This window comes from Myotis brandtii, unplaced genomic scaffold, assembly GCF_000412655.1.
Source record: "Myotis brandtii unplaced genomic scaffold, ASM41265v1 scaffold284, whole genome shotgun sequence".
NCBI lineage: Eukaryota > Metazoa > Chordata > Mammalia > Chiroptera > Vespertilionidae > Myotis > Myotis brandtii.
Window position 1 is genome coordinate 580,171 of NW_005360846.1, and position 18,794 is coordinate 598,964.

An 18,794-nucleotide genomic window follows, 5' to 3' on the forward strand; every position below is an offset into this window, starting at 1 on the left:
GCGGCGGCTGCAGGATGAGCTGGCCGCCTTCTTCTTCGAGTACGACACCCCCCGCATGGTGCTCGTGCGCAACAAGAAGGTGGGCATCATCTTCCGGCTGATCCAGCTCGTGGTTCTGGTCTACGTGATCGGGTGAGTCGGGGCCCCTCCCTGCAGCCCTCTGATGCCAGGCCTGCCCTCTCGGCTCCGGGATGCCCCCCCCCCCCGCCGGGACCCCAAGGAGCCCCTCTTTCTTGCCACTGGTTGTCGTCCTTCTGGACAAACCCTGGGGCTGGTGAGAAAGAGTGGGAGCCAGTAGCCCCCTGGCGAGATGGAGACTCCGAGGCACAGAGGGGAGCCCCGTCCTGGGTCACCTGGGCAACCAGGGCAAACCCGCCGGTTCTGTGGGACAGACTCGCCAGGACCGGCTCCCTGAAGCGGTGAGTGGCTTCGGGGGTCAGGGCCCGTGAGCTGCAGCCAGGGCCCCTCTACCTCTGACCCCACAGCCGAGCCAGGCCGTCCAGGTCCTGAGGCAGAGCCCCTCCCCACCCGACAGGCCCAGCTCCCACGCCCTGCATAATGAGAGGCACCCTGGGGTATTTGAGAACACCTGGGCCTTCATGGGGGCATATCAGGCAAAGGTTGGAGGTCATCCTGGCCCCAGGGATGACAGCTCCTCTCTGGGCCTCCTGGGCCTGTCCCATGTCCCAGGAGTTCAGGGACGGAAGCCAGGGGAGCCTCCCCTGCAGCCTGGATGTTCCAGGGACCGTGCATGGCCGTCTTCCCGAAATCAGTCTGGCTGCCCTGGGAGCCAAGGCCGGCCTGGCAGGGGCTTGCACACGCGTGTGCTTGTATGAACACACGTGTGTGTGGTGTGTGGATGCATGTGTCGTACCCAGAGCTCTGTGTGGGTACGTGTGCCCTCATGTGTCAGTGTGTGCCCAATGGGTGTGGCTGATGGGTGTGCCCCTGGGGCTGGATGCCCACCTGTGCATGCCCTGTGGCTGAGGTGGCTGGGTGCCTGGTGCATGTGCCCCTGATTGGGGGGAGGGGGGTGCATCATGTCCACTCACAGCAGAGGGCTCCTAGGGGAGCTCAGCCCCTGCTGGGGAGTCTGGGGGCACCTGGCAGCCTCGGCCTGATTGCTATGTGATCCTGAGGGCCCTGCCCCTCTGGTCTCCGTGTCCCCATTTTTGCTGTGGGACCAAACCAGGACTGCTGCCTGGAGCCCAGGAAGCTTAAGAGTCCTGTTCCCCCAGGGCCTCTGGCATCCAACAGCCTTCCCTCTGCCCACCTGGACCCCAAGGCCTGAGAGCAGTCAAGGGCAGCCAGGGCTGGTGAAGGACCCCTTCCGGCTCCTCTCTCCTGTTCACAAACCAGCTTGACATCTGCAGTGTCGTTTGAGCTTGTGAGGGAAATCAAGGCTCAGAGAGGAGCAGTGGGGTTTCTGGTGACAGGAATTTATATTAGTTCACACAAACACTCATTTTTAGAGAGAGTGGAAGGGAAGGAGGGGGGAGAAAGAGAGAAAGGTGTGAGAGAGACACATCGATTGGTTGCCTCCTGCACACGACCTGACCCAGGCTGGATTCGGGCCTGCAACCCAGGTACATGCCCTTGACCAGGAATCAAACCTGGACCCTTCGGTCCGAGGGCCAACGCTCTAACCACTGAGCAACCAGTCAGGGCTGAAGACATTTCTCAGTGGGGTTTCTGGTGACAGGAATTTATATTAGTTCACACAGGCTCTCCTTCCCGGGAGTTCCCCGGGGCCCGGCTCTGCCTCTCCGTTCCCAGCTCACAAGGGCCCCTTTCTAACGGGGCACTGATGGTGTGCTGCCGGCACAAGACGGGCCTGAGCATCCACCCTCCAGGGAGGAAAGAGGTTGCTTGCCCACCCCTCACCCGGAGGCAGGGAGAATGCTGTCCTCCGTGGCCCTGTGGCTCCCTCTCTGCTCTAGGGCAGCACTGGGAGCAGCGCCAGGGCCCTCTGGTCGCGACTGTCCAGGGAAAGGGACAGTCCTCCCACACCCCCCACACCCCATCCCTGGTGCAGCATATGCCTCAAGCCACCGTTCAGTCCTGAACACAGACCTCCAGTGACGGGGACCTCACTACCTCCCTCCCCCACTCCACCCTCCTAAGACAGTCCACTCAGTTTCCAAATAGATGTGGCCTCCTCAGCCTCAGTGAGGCTCAGGGACACTGAGGGATTTAGCCTGGACCTCACAGCTAGAAAGTGGCCGACTCAGGGCATGAATCCGGCTCTGTGGCTCCAAAATCGGCCTTGATGTCCTGGAAGCGAAACCCACTCGGGGACGGGGACTGACCACCCAGGTCACAGCGCAGAGCCGGAAGGCAGGGTCCCTCCAGCACCGCTCAGCCCCACCCTCAAGTCTAGAAGTCAGCCTTCCACCCCTGCTTGGGCTGGGACTCCTGCTGTCTCTGGCGCCCTCGTCTGGCCACTGCCCACAGCTGCAGACGGAAACCAGCCTGGATTTGGTTTTACTCTCAGTCTTCAATTTCCCAACTGTCCCAGGGAGCTGGGGTGGGGAAAACCCCTTCTAAAGGCATGCACAGAAGTTCAACCATTTCTCTCTCCTGAGAAAGGATGGCCTTTCTTCAGTTACACACACACACACACACACACACACACACACACACACACCTCTTTCCAAGGCCCCTGTCCGTCAGTGTCTGGTCCTGAGGGTGTTGCAGGAGAAATGCCAGGCTCCCGGACACCAGCGACAGGGGCACAGCCCAGGTGGGGGATGGGCAGCCACAGAGACAGAACTGGACAGAGGGACATTGGGGGACAACCACTCGGATGAAGAGAGAGGCCCTGAGACTTAGAAACGGAGAGAGTTACGGAGACAGGCAGGGAGGCCGAGGTGCTGAGAAGCTGACCGGGTTCCGAGGAGGGGGGCTGAGGCTGTGTTCTCATCCGGGGCACTGTTCCAGGAAGCCCAGGGCAGGAGGAGGGAGCAGGTGGGCCTGAGGCCCTGATAGGCTATGCAAAGACTTTTTTTTGGCTCAAATTATGGTGGTTAATTCGTAGTGGCATTTCTCCTGGGCAGCAATGAGCTCTCCATAACTGGTGGTGTGCAGGCAGTGGGGCTGCCGTCCACGATCTAGCAGGCCCATAAAAGGGTGTGCTGAGACATGTCCCTGCCTGGGGTGTTCTGGTCAAGGGGGGAGAAAGATCTTTCTGGGGCACACAGGAGAGTCCAAGGGGACTTGTGAATGCTGCTTGGGGAGGGGAGCCTGGAAGGCTTCCTGGAGGAGGTGACACAGTGGTGGAACCAACCTTGAACGTTTCCTTAGGCCCCCCTGGGCCTCTTCTCACCTCAATCCTCACCCTGTCCCTGCGCACCCACATACAGCTCTTGAATCATGCTCTCCTAAGACCTCCAAATGGATCCTGGAGCACACCAACCAGGGATGAGAGCAGATACAAATTAATGCTGGGAGAAATGTATCTGAAGACATTTTTTTGTTGTTGTTAATCCTCACCCAAGGATATTTTTTCTATTGATTTTTAGAGAGAGTGGAAGGGAAGGAGGGGGGAGAAAGAAAGAAAGGTGTGAGAGAGACACATCGATTGGTTGCCTCCTGCACATGGCCTGATCCAGGCTGGAATCGGGCCTGCAATCCAGGTACATGCCCTTGACCAGGAATCAAACCTGGACCCTTCGGTCCGAGGGCCAACGCTCTAACCACTGAGCAACCAGCCAGGGCTGAAGACATTTCTGCAGCATCTTTTCCATGCCTGGTGCTGTGTCGGGCTTCATGGGACAGAGGTGGGGACAGGGTAGGCAGAGGGAGAACAAGGAGATGAGGATGAATTAGCCGGAACTCCTTTGGTTCCCAGACACAGAAACTGATCAAACTGTATTTATGTAACTGAAACACCGATGCAGGCTTCAGGCCTGCCTGGATCCTCCATGGAGGCCACAGGAGGAGCAAGCTCTACCTCTCTCATCCAGGAGACGAGGAGTTCAGGCTGGTCTCGTCTGGGCTCTCCAGTGAAGCTAGCCAGGACCTAGTTCCCTCTGCCCCCGGCTCTGCTCTCTCTAGCAGGCTTCATCCTCAGGCAGGCTTCATCCTCAGGCAGGCTTCATCCTCAGGCAGGCTCTCTGTCCTCGAGTGGCAAAATGGCCCCCAGCAACTCTGAGCTGACATCCCACCAGCTGAGCCTCCCCTGGGGCACAAGAACATTTCCTTCCCGGGAGTTCCAGCAGAAGTCCTGGGTCCATCGCTTCCTGGCCTAGGCTGGGTCATGAACCCAGCTCAGAACCAATCACTGTGGCCAAGGAGTGAATGCCCTGATTGGTGGAGCCCGGCTGTATGGCCGCCTTGTCCAAGCAGGGCTGTGGGGAAGCAGTGTGTGATCAAAGGCCCTGGGCCAGCAGGAAAGGAGCAAGGCAGCCCTGGCCAGTGTTGCTCAGTAGCTAGAGTGTCAGCCCGAGGACCGAAGGGTCTGGGGTTTGATTCCCAGTCAAGGGCACCTACCTCAGATGCAGGTTCGATGTCTGGCCCCAGTTGGGGTGTGATCAGGAGGCAGGAAGCAACCAATTGATGTTTCTCTTCTCTCTCTCTCTCTCTCTCTCTCTCTCTCTCTCTCCTCCCTTCTCCTACCTCCCTTTCATTCTCTCTAAAAAATTAATGGCAAAAATGTCCTCAGGTGAGGATTAAAAAATAATAATAATAAATAAAGGAACCAAGGGAGAGGAACTGGAGGAATGAGCGGGGCCACTGGCTCAGGCCTCTGAACCTGGGGCTGAGCAGCGTGGGCTTCCTCCTGCAGGCAGCTGTCTCTGAGGGGTGTCTAGCAGGGGAAGGCCTGGGGCAGGCAGGTGCTGGGGTGGGGGTGGAGGCCAGAGGCAGGACAGCCATGAAGAGGCAGCAGTGATGAGAGGCAGAAGCAGGGAGTATGGACGACAGAGGTCATCACTCTGGCGGGCCCCACACCAGGGTGGCCACACTCAGCTCCTGCCCCTCACTGCTCAGCTCCTGCCCCTCCCTGCTCAGCTCCTGCCCCTCACTGCCCAGCTCCTGCCCCTCACCGCTCAGCTTCTGCCCCTCACCGCTCAGCTCCTGCCCCTCACTGCTCAGCTCCTGCCCCTCACTGCTCAGCTCCTGCCCCTCACTGCTGCAGGGGGACATGTGCCCAGCACGGCCAGAGTTTCCGGCCAGAGTTTCCGACTTCTTAGGAGCTCTGGGAAACTGGAACTTACGGGTGAAAGGAACCTCTTTATTTCCGAGGTTGGAAACTCATTCAAACATTTAAAAACAAATCATTGGCGTGACTTGTCTGTAGACTGCGTGCTGACCAGCCTCTGAGCCCCAGCGTGGGCCCCAGCTCTGAACTCAGCCCCTTCCTGGCTCCGAGTCTGGCTTGCCCCCCCCCCCCAGTCTGCTCTGCCCCGTAGCTCGTGTGAGGCCTGGTCAGTTCCTGCCTGTGCCCCGGTGACCCCCTGCCCTCCCTGCCCCAAGGCAGAGCTGCCCCAGCATCCGCCCAGCTCCTCCCGGCTCCCACAACAAACCCCTCTGGCCCTTAGAGGAAAGCCGAGGGCGGCCAGGAGAGACCAGAGAATGGGCATGAAGGACAGGAAGGGCGGGAGGATGACGCCCGGGTTTTGGGCCCGGGGACGGGGCACCAGAGGAGCAAGTTCTGGGGACACACGAGGCATTCTAGTGGGTCCTGTTGGGTTTTTACTTTGAGATATAATTCACATGCGATCACATTCACCATTTTAAAATATACCATTTGGTGGGTTTTAGCATAATCACAAATTTGTGCAACCATCACCACTATCCAATTCCAGACATTTTCACTATTCAAAAATAACAAACAAACAAAAACCCCACCTTGTGCCCCTGAGCAATCACTCTCCCCTCCCCTCCCATGCCCCTTGCCAATCCCGGACATTTCACAGAAGTAAAGTCACACAACGTGTGGTCTTGTGTGCTGGCTTTTGTCACCTCGCACACCGTCTGTGAGGCTCGTCCAGGTCGCAGGTGTATTGGTGCTTCCTTCCCTTCTGTGGCTGAATAATACTCCACGGTGTGGATCCCCCACGTGTTGTTTATCCACTCGTTGGTTCAAGGACATCTGGGTTGTTTCTGCTTTTGTTCCTCATGAAGAATGTGGCTGTGAACATTCGTGGGCATGTTTTTGCATGGACGTACGTTGTCAGGATACCTATAAATGGAATCGCTGGGTCAAATGGAAATTCCATGTCTGACTTTTTGAGGAAAAGTTGACTTTTCCAAAGGGTCGGCTTAGGTTGGAGGAGCCTGTCGGGTGTCGGGGTGGGGCCGAGGGCAGAGGGGAGGAATGTGTGTCACCAAGCGGTGAGTGCAGACTTTTGGGTTGTTTTGTTCACTTCTGTATTTTTAGCGTCTAGGAAAGTGCTTGGCACATAGTAGGGCAGGGGTGGGGCACCTTTTTCCTGCTGAGGGCCATTTGGATATTTATATCATTCGTGGGCCATACAAAATTATCAACTTAAAAGTTAGCCTGCTACCATTGGGCAAACATTTAATTAGCTCACCCCTAGTGCCTTGGCAGGGCCAGACCAAATGATTTCGTGGGCCTTATACGGCCCGAGGGCCCGACGTTCCCCCTGTCATAGGGGTTGATAAATAAATATTTGTTGAATGACAAATGAATGCGTGGGATTGAATTTTGGGAGAGAGTAAAGAAGTGGAGGTAGGAACCCTGGCGCACAGTGGGTCTGTGATAGCTCGCACGGGATTCTGCCTGGACTGGGGATGGAGGCCAGGCCGATGGGGGCAGATGGACATTGAAAGAATTAGTGAAGGAAGAGTAGGGACAGTGAAAACAGGAGACTGACTTACTATGGGCCCAAAATTATCAACTTAAAAGTTAGCCTGCTACCATTGGGCAAACATTTAATTAGCTCACCCCTAGTGCCTTGGCAGGGCCAGACCAAATGATTTCGTGGGCCTTATACGGCCCGAGGGCCCGACGTTCCCCCTGTCATAGGGGTTGATAAATAAATATTTGTTGAATGACAAATGAATGCGTGGGATTGAATTTTGGGAGAGAGTAAAGAAGTGGAGGTAGGAACCCTGGCGCACAGTGGGTCTGTGATAGCTCGCACGGGATTCTGCCTGGACTGGGGATGGAGGCCAGGCCGATGGGGGCAGATGGACATTGAAAGAATTAGTGAAGGAAGAGTAGGGACAGTGAAAACAGGAGACTGACTTACTATGGGCCTATGCATGCTCATTCATTTAATGGGAACTCATGGGAATCCCCAATCACCTCCACTCTTTTCCTTCCAGGGGCCCAGCCCACTGCTCATGCGTGGCCGGGCCCTGCTTGTATTTGTGGAATGAACAGTCCTTGTGGGAGGTGTCACCACCTCCATTTTACTGAGAAAGCCAGGGCTCAGAGAGGCTTAGTCTCCAGCCAGAAGCCACACAGCGGTGAGTGGCAGTGCTGGTGCCCGGACCTCAGCCTCTAGGCCGTTCCAACATGTGGCCTCTTCCATGCGAGGCCACTGGAGAAGAGAGAGAGGGTTTTGCTGAGAATGAGATGGGTAGAAAGGGAAAGAGAATTTCTGGAAGGGGAGGGACTTCAAAAACGGCCGGTATTTGGGGGATTAGATGCCCATGGTGGCTTCCCAGAGTGGTGACAGCAAGGCTGGGTCAGGCTTTGGAGGAGTGGGCCTGGCACCATGGTCATTCTTTCACTAACCAGAACTGAGGCCAGAGATGCCAGATTTTATCTTTCCCATTGACCCCCAGGACTGACAGCCCCCGGGGCACAAAGTCAAGAGTGGCTGCACCGGCCCCAGCGTGCAGCCTCCTGGGCCTCTGCTTCCTCCCCCAACCCCCACACCTCTGGCTCCTGGCCACACCTGATGCCCAGCGGAGGGGCAGAGTCCCGGGCTGTGGCCCTGAGCCTGGGTCTCCCTCTGACCTGGGAGAGATGCTCCCCAGGCCTCCATTTTCTCATCTATATTGTGAGGGGTAGGTGTGGGGCAACGAGAGAAATGCTGCTGGACACTGGGGTCCGGGGTGCCCAGAGAGAGGCCAGTGACCTCCTCTGCAGCTTGGGCATGAAGCCAGAGGCCGTCCTGGAGGAAGCAACCTAAGGAGGGCAGGGCATAGGTGATGCCCACTCTCCCTGAGGCAGCAGGAAGCAGTGAGACAGGTTCAGGACCCAGAATTGGGGGCCTTTGTCATGTCTTACCTGTTGCCTCCTGGGACCTGCAGGGGGCAGCAGTGACCCAGCTTAGGCATGGGGTGGGGGTGGGGTGGCTTGGCTCCAGTGCCCGGCAGGGCGAGGGGCTTGCAGAAAGAGGAATGGACTATGGGAGGTGAGAGGAGGACATTGGTGGGCTGCCTTCCTGGGCCTGGATCAGGGAGCCAGCTCCTAGAGAGCTAACAGTGACTCTGGGGCTAAGAGGCCTGGAGAATTCCGTTACCAGGCACGGGAGAGGGGCTTTGAGCTCCGCTTGGACAGGTAGACTGAGGGTAGAGTGAGAGGTGAAGGGGGCACAAATATATCTGCCCCGTCAGAACTGCCCATAGGTGCACTCACAGATTTGCCCTGGGGATACGAAGCCACAAACTCTGGACACACACGCACAGTTACAGGGATCTGAGGAAGAGAACCACACCCTGGATAGAAGTGTTTCCAGGACTGTCGGTCGTAAGCAACAGAAACCAAAACCAAACCGGCTTACATAAAGGAAGGGGATGTATTAGCTCATGAAAAGTCCAGAAGTAGATTTCTCATGCTTTAGGTCTGGCTGGGTCCAGGTGCTAAAACAACATGGCAGGAGTCTGCCACCCTCCATTTCCTGGCCTGGCTTTCTCTAAGTTGGCTTCATTCTCACGCTCGCTCTGTGAGGTAGCAAAGATAACTCGCCATCGTTCTGATCTCGGAGCCACCTTGCTTAGCCACCCAGCAGAGAGGATGTCTTTTTCCCAATAATTCCAAGAAGAATCCTGGCCTCCCTGCTGGCATTCCCAGGTCAGGTGCTCATCCTTAGGCCCATCACTGTTGCTCGGGTGATGGAACATTGATTGGCAAGCCTTGCTCATGTGCCTACCCCTGGGGCTAAGAGGGAGGGGGGGCCCGCGGAACCTTCCAGATTGAAAGTGGAGAATGCATAGGAATAGGGGTTCTCGATGCTGGGAAGAGAAGGCCAGGATTCCTCAGGAGAGCTGGGAGGCCTCCCGCCTGAGCCACTCCCACAAGGGCCGTGACCGGGGGCCAGAGGCTGCCCGGCGTGCGGGGTCATGCTCTGCTGCTTTTCTGTGGGAGGCCCTCAGGGAGGAAGGAGTACTCTCATGAGGACTGGGGTTCGAGATGCTTGGCCTTCAGGCACCAGCAAATTCTGCTCTTGGAAAAGGACCTGACAGTCCTTCAGTGGGTCTCCTCCCCGGGAATTAGTTATTTTCGGAACGAAAAGGATGGTGGAACTTCAGGCACTGGCCAGCGGGGGGAGGCAGTGGTTCTCCTGCCTGCAGCCCAAGGTGTAGCTTTAGGAGCAGAGAGTGGCTCAGAAATGCATCTTTTTCTTCTTTTTTTAAAAAAATATATTTTTATTGATTTCAGAGAAGAAGGGAGAGAGAGATAGAAACATCAATGATGAGAGAACCATTGATCAGCTGCCTCCCGCACGCCCCACACTGGGGGTTGAGGAGCCCGCAACCCAAGCATGTGCCCTGACTGGGAATCGAACGGTGACCTCCTGGTTCATAGGTTGACGCTCACCACTGAGCCATGCCGGCCGGGCAGAAATGCATCTTGGGAGGCAAAGGGAAAGGACTTGGCCTGTCCAGCTGGTGCCAGCACAGCCGTCCTGAGCGACCCCTGTGCTCCCACTCTCCGCAGGTGGGTCTTTTTCTATGAGAAGGGCTACCAGACCTCGAGCGGCCTCATCAGCAGTGTGTCTGTGAAACTCAAGGGCCTGGCTGTGACGCAGCTGCCGGGCCTGGGCCCCCAGGTCTGGGACGTGGCTGACTACGTCTTCCCAGCCCAGGTGAGCTGACTCAGGGATGCACCCTCCACCCGGAGTCCTGGCTCAGAGCTGGGGCGGGCTCTCTCCCACCTCCCTGTGGGACCAGTCAGCTCCTACCTCTCTTGGGCTTCCGTTTCCCTGACTGGGATGAAGGGCACACGCAGCCTGCTAACATCCCCGCACGCTGACTCCGGGGCGTGTGGAGGACTGTGCTGCGTGCCGGGTGGGTTCTGGGAGCCGCCGGGCAGTGCTTGGCTCCTGGGGCTGTCCTCCCAGCCCAGAGCCCTGCCTCTCACTTCCAGGGGGACAGCTCCTTCGTGGTCATGACCAATTTCATCGTGACCCCCCATCAGGCCCAAGGCTACTGTGCAGAGGTGAGGCCGCCGACCATCCCTCCTTCTTCACCCCAAGGGGAAAGTCACATGGAAGGAGAGGTCCCCCGGGCACCGGAGGTGAAGCTGGGGATGGGCACTGGAGGTGAAGCCGTGGTGGGATCCCAGGCATAGATTGACACAGAGTCACAGGCCCCCTTCGACCCTGCTGGGGCTGCCCTGCCAGCTGCGTGCCAAGCAGGGTGCTGAGCCTCTGTGCGGCCCAACCACAAGCCCCCACCTTCCCAGCAGCTGGGCCTGAGCCCAGAGCGGGGAAGGAGGCCTTCCGCAAGGGTCACCCCAAAGGTATCTGAGACTCTGCCCCACACCCTCCCTAGGGCCCTGGGGGCGGGAGGGGCTCTTCTCAGGATCCCAGCCAAGGGGCCTGGAGCCAGCAGCTCTCCCCTCCCCCAGCATCCGGAAGGGGGCATCTGCGAGGACGACAGTGGCTGCACTCCAGGGAAGGCGGAAAGGAAGGCCCAGGGTAAGGTCGCCCCCTCCTGTCCCCTCCTCAGCCCCTTTCAGCCCCAGGCCTCCCCCACCAGGATGTCCTTTCTGCCCTCTCCCCTCCTGCCATGCTGACCTTGGCCTGCCCTGTCCCAGACCCAGCCACACTTCCTTCCTCGGGCTTCTGCTTTTGGGGGCCTCATCCATGGGGAGTCCTAGGGATGGAGCCTGGAGGGTCCCCCTGCCCCCCGCCCCCCAGCTGCACCCAGGACTTTCCCCCTTTCTCCAGGCATCCGCACAGGCAAGTGTGTGGCCTTCAATAACACCGTGAAGACGTGTGAGATCTTTGGCTGGTGCCCCGTGGAAGTAGATGATAGCGTCCCACGGTAACACCTGCTCCTTCCGGGGAGCTGGGAGCAGGATCCCCGAGCCCAGGCAGAGGGTCCCTTGGTAGGACCAGGCCCCCCTTCTTCCAACCCTACCCTCTCTCCGTCTGTGCAGCCCAGGCCAAAGAGCCCCTCGGGCCCTGGTCAAAGGCCTGAGAGTCCACCATTACAGCACACCACCCCAAAGCCACAGGAGGGTGCACCCCCACACACACACACACCTTGCCAGGCCCTGGTGGGTGCCCGGGACTGCTGGGGAGGGGTGGTGAGGAAGTGTGGTCTCCTTTAGCCCTGCCCTTCTCCGAGAGGCCGAGAACTTCACGCTCTTCATCAAGAACAGCATCAGCTTTCCACGCTTCGGGATCAACAGGTTCGTGGGAGAAGCGGGAAGACAGGCAGGCGGCTCCAGGAGGCTGCGGCTGCTGGCCTCAGCTGCCTGTGTCACCCCTGCTCCTGCTGCTTTCACGCTGGGCCCCTGGGGTGAGCTGTGGGAGGGGCATTTCTGGGGCCCACGAGGGATCTGCAGAGCTTCGGGGCATGGTGGGCGCCTCCCAGCTGGCACACTGCTGCTGCCAATGCCCCCTGCCCCATAGGCGCAACCTGGTGGAAGAGGTGGATGCCAAATACCTGAAGAAGTGCCTCTTCCACAAGATCTCTCACCCGCTGTGCCCTGTCTTCAATCTCGGCTATGTGGTGCGGGAGTCAGGGCAGAATTTCAGCACCCTGGCCGAGAAGGTATTATGCCAGCGAGTGGGGAGGGCTGGGCCTGGGATCGTCAAGCCAATCAAGGCTTTTCAGGCCCAGTTAATCCGCCTCCAGCCTCCCTGTGTGGGTTGAGTATAATGGGTTTATCCTCTAATGTTGGGGAGGCAGGGTCAGGCCTGTCTCCTCAGCAGGGCCTGGAATGGAATGGCACAGAGGAGGTGCCCAGAATGAATGGGCATGGGCAGATGTGGTCATCTGGATGTCTGCTGAGGTCCCACTGTTCTTAAAATAGCAGATAAAAGCAGCTCAAATCCCAGGGCCCTGAGAAACCCTGGGAATTCCAGGGGCCAGATCCACATGGCCACCTGGGTTCGGAGAGAAGCATGAGAAAGAGCCAGCCTTGTGGGAAACGGGGGGAACTGCTGTGCAAAGGCCCCGAGGGGGAAACTCGGTGTATCGTAGAAACGCAGAAAGCTGGAGTGTGGGGGGCGGAAGGCGGGCCAGAGAGGGTGACAGGCTTGACACTGAAGCAGTTTCTCAGCATCTCTTGTCAAGCCCAAGCAGGTTCCCTCTTCAAGAGGCTGCCGGCCCAGCTGCAAGGCCGTCTCCTGCCCTGAAACCCCAGAGCTTAACGCCCGTGTCCCGGCAGGGTGGGGCGATAGGCATCACCATCGACTGGAACTGCGACCTGGACTGGCGTTTGCGGCACTGCAAGCCCGTCTATGAGTTCCACAGTCTCAATGAAGAGAAAGACCTGGCTCAAGGCTTCAACTTCAGGTGCCTGCCAGGGCCCACCGGGGCACCTGCCCTTGGGGTCCTGTGGCCTCATCTATTCCCAGAACCCTCAGGGCCAAGCAGGTGTCCCCGGGAGGGGAGCACAGGAGCCAGGGTAGCTCCTATCGTCCTGGGGTTGACCACACAGGGAGCCAGCAGGGAGCAAGACCCTGGAGGCCTGAGCCCCTGCCCTGCTCTTGGTCCCCGGGAGGCCCCCCTGACCAGGACTGGCTGGGAAATGGCTGACCTCGGGAGCCAGGCTGAGGGTGGAGTACAGCATTCCTGGCATGAGGCCTGGGATCCTGCCAGCGGCTCCCAGTCTCTATAATGTTGGGGGGGACTATCCTCAGGGACCTCCAAGGGCCCCTGCATCCCTGATGCTCTGGGAACTCCCCACCGAGAATGCTTCTCCATCATCCCCCTGCAACCTCACTCCTTCCCCAAGGTTTTCCAAGTACTTCGTGGAGAATGGGACCAACCGCCGGCATCTCTTCAAGGTGTTTGGGATTCGCTTCGACATCCTCGTGGACGGCAAGGTGAGTGACAGCGTGAGGGGCGGCCAGAGACACGCTCTCGGGCCCTGCAAGTGCCCGTTGGGCACCTGTGGTTACAGACGACTGCAGGTGGGTGGGCTTCCTTCGGCAGTTCTCCTCATTGCACATGGGCCTGGGCACTGCTGAGGGTGGCCTTCCAGCTGTGACCACCCTCCCGCACTATCTCCCTGGGTCCAGGAAGGCAGAGCCAAGGTCAAAACCCAGGCTCCTGACCAGCCCCTGAGTCGCAGGTAGAGGCAGACCCTGGGCAGCAGGCAGCGGGCCAGCCAACAGTGGAAGGGACACTGCCTGACCCCAGGCCTGGCCTTAGGGCTTCTGAGGAAGACCTTTCCAACGGGGCCCCTGCTGACTGCTAACCCTTCTCCCCCCCCACCGGGGCCCCCCACCAGGCTAGGAAGTTTGACATCATCCCCACAATGACTACCATCGGCTCCGGGATTGGCATCTTCGGGGTGGTAAGTGCTGGGGACATGGGGTCACTGTGCTGGGGTCAGTCCCCCTCTTCCACATCTCAGTAGCAGCAACAAGTCTCTCACCCATAACTTGACTGCAATGGTCCATCCTTACTGAGCCCACCCCCCACCCTAGACACACAGTATGTCTGCAGAAACTGAGGCCCACAGCTGGGGCAGGACCCAGGGGGGGGATGAGCAGTCTCGGTTCCCCGAGGGGCCTCAGGGCCTCATCCCCCCTCCAGGACCCCGGGTCTGGATAGGGCAGGACTCCATCAGGGCCTCACAGACAGTAGGGATTCCCATGCTCTAGCCACCACCTCCCTGCCCCCAGGCCACGGTTCTCTGTGACCTGCTGCTGCTCCACATCCTGCCCAAGAGGCACTACTACAAGCAGAAGAAGTTCAAGTACGCGGAGGACATGGGGCCCGAGGCGGTAAGAGACATCCCTGGTCAGGCCCTTCAGAGGCCTCGGCCCCTAAGTCTGCGGTGGGGAGTCAGCCGCTCCCCTGAGGCTGACTCTGTCCCCCCAATGCTCACACAGCGGGAGCGGGACCCCGCGGCCACCAGCTCCACCCTGGGCCTGCAGGAGAACATGAAGACGTCCTGACCTCAGCCCCCGCTCCTGACTGGACGCAGCCTGAGGCTTCGGGCGGGGGCCTGGTGGAGGGGTCCCAGCCAGGGTAGAGGGGTCTCCTCTGGGGCTCACCTGCCCTCCCAGCCAGAAAGACACCAGTGTGCCAGCAGCTCAGGGGGGACGCCGGGAGAGACCTGCGCAACTCTGAGCTTTGGCTCCAACTCTGCACCCCGCCAAGCGCACCTCACCCAGCCTCAGCCTCTCCGGGCGCGGAGGAGGTGCTGGTGCTGGGTGGCCCTCGCACACTCCTCAGCTGGAGCTTCGTGCTTCTCGCTCTGGGTCCACCCATCCCACTCTCTAGGCCCGTGCTCTCCCATACGACACCCACTAGCCACCGTGACTATTTAAATTTAAATGAATTAAAATGGAATAAAATAAAAAGCAGTTCCTCAGACCAGCCACATTGTAACCACCAAGGAGACACGGGCGGTGGCTGCCGTCTGAGACAGTACGGACATTTCAGCACCACAGAGAGTTCTCTGGGACAGCCTGGTTTCTCACGGGCTTGGGTTTCCGTGGGGAGCTTATCGACCATGCAGGCCCCTGGCCCACCCCAGACCCCCTGCACTGGGATCTGCAAGGCGAGCAAACTCCCCAGGCCATTTTGAGGACCTTCGTTAAAAGTTTCCTGATCAGGTATCAGACAGCCTGGGCCTGCAGCGCCTGGCAGGTGCCGGTAGTGAGCAGGTGTGTGGTGTGCTCACAAGCCCCACAGTGTGTCGTGCACGCGCCTTCATGTGCACACTCACCTGAATGCACACCCCCTTCTACCCACGCTGTGTATTTGAACAGCTTGGGCCTTGCAAACACAACCATCTGATCACACCCACACCCCCAAGCACAGACACCTGGTCCATACCATGTCACCTCCATGGGACACGCTTCTCCCACGTGTGTCAGGCCAGGACAGCCCTTCGGCCATGAATCCTTACTCAGCTACCTCTGGCCAGGTGGGAGCCTTGGCCAAACTCGGGGCTCCCTGCCTGTGGCCCAGCCCCAGCCCCCAAGGCCTGCCCAGCTCTGTCTGAACACAAGGTCGGGGGAAAGCGAGGGGTGAGTACAATAAAAGGAATGAGGACAAACCTCTGCCTCTGTACCTTCTTCTCAGCCTCTCTGAAACCCATCCGTGCACTGTGGGTTGAGCTGAGTGACCTTTGAGGTCCTTCTGGATCTGTCGGTGGGTGGCGGTGAGCTGACGCTTTGCCCTGAGACCAGCAGGGTCAGTGCTGGGGGATAGCTCACCTCTATCCATGGGCCACTGTCCTGGCAGAGCCCTGAACATTGGAGCTCTTCCCAACCTCCACACACCCCTCCCATGCAGAGGAGGCCTGGCACTGGACAAGCAGAGAACCAGTCTCAGGAGGAGCCTCAGGAAAGCGGAGGTGAGGAGGGGGCTGGCTGCCCCAGGAGGGAGGCCTGGGGAACCCCAAAGAGGGGAGGAAGGTCCTCAGTGAAGACAGTGTGGAAGGATTCTCCAGGGCCCTGCTGTGGGCATGACCACTCGTCTGAACTTAGAACCACGCAGGGTCTCTGGGCACCCCATCACCATGCTTTGTCTAGACCACAGCCCGATACAGTAGTCACCAACCACATGTGGCCACTGAGGACTTAAAATGTGGCCAGTGCAACCAAGGAATGGAATGTTTTATTTTATCCACTTGTAATGCATTGAAATCACCACCCATGGCTAGTGGCTACCACATCGGACAGGCTCGCAGGCCCTTGGCCTTCTGCCCTCTTCCCCAGCCAGGAACCATACTTCAGATTTCATAACCCCAGGAACTCCCTCTTCTTTCCTCTCTTCCTTCTCCAGCCCCACCTGCTTCTGCACCTCCTGCCCCCTTCCCTCCCAAATGAGTAGAGGATTCCAACTTTGTATCCAATCCAGTCCACAGACCTCCCAGCAGAGGCCACCTCTTCTCTCACTCCCGCCCATGTTCCCCTGCAGCTCTGCCTGCCCCTTCACTGCTGCCTTTCCAGAAAGACCAGTTCACATCTCCCTTGTCCCACCCTCAGCAGGTGGCCTCCAGTCCCCGCCCCCACTTCTCCCAGATGCCCTTGCCAAGTTACCAGCAGCATCTTTGTTGCCAAATCCAAGTAGACACTTCAGCTGTATCCTGCTCGGCCTGTCTGCCTCTGATACTGTTGACCAAGTCTCCTTTATCGAAAGATTTCCTTCCAGCAGCTTCCAGGACCCGCCCTCTCCTGCTTTTCCAGTTAGCTTGGTGTGGGAGGAAAATACAGGTTTCAACTGCAGCTCTGGCATGGTCACTGTGTGTCCTTGGGCAAGTTGCTTAACACTCCAAGCCTCCTCTGTGTGTGTGGCAGGGATAATAATAGCCCCTACTCAGGTCGGGATAAGATAAGATACGAAGGTGCCTAGTACAGAGCCTGGGACACAGTAGTGCTCTATCCTCTCTTTCAATAGTGGAACCACCTAGTTGTCCCCAGATATCTATTCTCTCTATAGTGATACAGCCCTTGGTTCTTAGCAGGACATGTGGCTGCCTAGAATGAAAGTTGCATTTCCCAACCTCCTCTCCCAGCTGGGCCTGGTCATGTGACTAAGTTTCAGCTAGTGAAATATATGTGAAAGTGTCAAGTGACACCTTCTGGGAACTTTCCTGAAAAGCCAGCTGGTGCAAATCCTTTACCCTCTTCTTCTTCGTCCTTGTCTTCATCCCACTGCCTGGAGTGTACATGTGATGGCTGGAGCTCTAGCCACCACCCTGAGCCGCGAAGACAAGTGTCATACCCAGAGGTTGCTGGAGCAGTGAGTGGAAAGAGCCATATCTGGAAGTCTGTGGAGCACATCTGACATACCAGCCCAGGACTGTCTTCCCTGAGGCCCTTATGTGGGATTTCTGTTACCGAAGTCAAAACTGGTACAGAAGTCTTTCCTCCTTAAAAGTGAATATTCTGGCCCTAGCTGCTTTGGCTCAGTGGATAGAATGTCAGCCTTTGGACTAAAGGGTCCCGGGTTTGATTCCCGTCAAGGGCACATGCCTGGGTTGCGGTCTTGATCCCCAGTAGGGGGCGTGCACGAGGCAGCCGATCAGTGATTCTCATCACTGATGTTTCTATCTCCCTCTCCCTTCCTCTCTGGAACGAATAAAAAAATATTTTTAAAAAAGTGAATATTCTGTCCTTGGACCCTGCTTCATTTGCTCTGCGTTATCTCACCCTTTCCTATTGCTCTACTTACAACTACGGATCCTTTCCGACAACTTCCAAAACTGTCTGCTGGCCCAGCCGTCTTTCCTGAACTCCAACCCCACACCCCTCCCCCTAATTACCATACCTAATTAGTTATTCATTTGACAAACATGAATCAGGCACAGTCCCTCCCCTCATGGAGCTCCCAGTCCAGAGGGGGAACAGGCAGATAAACAGATGCTGGTTACAAGGAAGTCCCTAGGAGGGGCTGGTAACCCACACTGGGCACTGGGCGTGAGGAGGTCAGAGGGGAGGGTCTTTGACGGAGGGGTATTGAAATGCGTTAGGCAGAGGGTTAGGACTGAGGTCATGGAGGGCTTGACTGGACCTATTCTTGGGATACTGGTGAGCCATGGACAATTCCCAAGCAGGAGCTGACTAGTTGGACTTGTGTTTCTGAGAGAGGTCTCTGGCTGCCAGGTGGAGAAAAGCTACTGGGGTGGGGTGGTAAGACTGGGTAGGGGTGGGAGGCTAATGAGGAGGCTGCTGCAGCAATCCAGCTGCAAAACCATGGTGGCCTGAGCTAAGGGAGGGGCAGAGAGGTGGAGAGAAGTGGCTGGATTCCAGGGTCACTTAAGAGGCAGCATGGGCAGGGCTTGGTGATGGACTGGTTGGGCGGGAAAAGGGTAGCCTAGTGAGTGACTCCCAAGTTCCTGGCTCCAGATTGAAACAGAAACTCAAGAGGCCAGGATTGGGGGAGATACGGGCCGTGTCTTGGACAAGTGGTAAGGAGAGGCGCCAGAGGATTCACATTTGGAGAAGAGCATAACTGAGCCAAGCGTTGGTGAGTTCGCCAGGGGAGAGGTGGGGGCAGAGTCCCCGGAAATAGCCGCCTTGAGGGTCAGGCCGTGCTGGAGTCCCCTCCATTCCCTTCTGGCCCAGCTAAGCCAGTCCTGCGGACTGCCCAGAGCCCTTCTCCAATGTGAAACTGCTTCCGTGTCCCTCACGCACCCAGCAGATGGCGAACCCCTTGACTGCCATTCAAGGCCTTTCTCCCCGGCTCTCAACCTCGACCCATTCCTCGTCGCCAACCTCGCCTTTCCCTCCCCTAGTACGCACCTCGCTTCAACCCCGCGCCCCCGGGAGGGGCGCTCTTGCCCAGGCCAGGCCGAAACCGCGGGGGACAAAGGGTTTTCTGGGGGAAGCACCGGTCCCCTATAGGAAGCCCAGGCCGCGGGATGGAAGAACTCGGGGTACTCCGGCCAGACTGCTTCGGGGCGCCCGGACGTCGAAGGCTCGGCCCCGCTGCAGGGGGAAAGGCCCCTC

The 18,794-nt window shown here is 58.1% G+C and overlaps 2 protein-coding genes across 2 annotated transcripts in view; both read left to right on the plus strand.

Moving 5' to 3' along the window:
* Position 1: 1 nt before the first annotated feature.
* On the plus strand, positions 2-17,286 carry P2RX1 (purinergic receptor P2X, ligand gated ion channel, 1; the record flags this gene model as incomplete). The annotated part of the gene is made up of 12 exons (XM_005869040.2): positions 2-132; positions 9,860-10,007; positions 10,289-10,360; positions 10,772-10,841; positions 11,094-11,190; positions 11,480-11,560; positions 11,784-11,925; positions 12,545-12,672; positions 13,115-13,205; positions 13,613-13,678; positions 14,010-14,111; positions 14,220-17,286. Coding segments are annotated over 12 exons (1,194 nt in total), but the record flags the coding sequence as incomplete, so codon positions are not given.
* A 939-nt stretch (positions 17,287-18,225) lies between these two features.
* The window catches only part of CAMKK1 (calcium/calmodulin-dependent protein kinase kinase 1, alpha), a 27,739-nt gene continuing 27,170 nt past the window's right edge, over positions 18,226-18,794 (plus strand). Inside the window, exon 1 of the mRNA XM_014541957.1 lies at positions 18,226-18,312. The gene's annotated coding sequence lies outside the window, so the exon portion shown is untranslated. The remainder of the gene's footprint in view (positions 18,313-18,794) is intronic.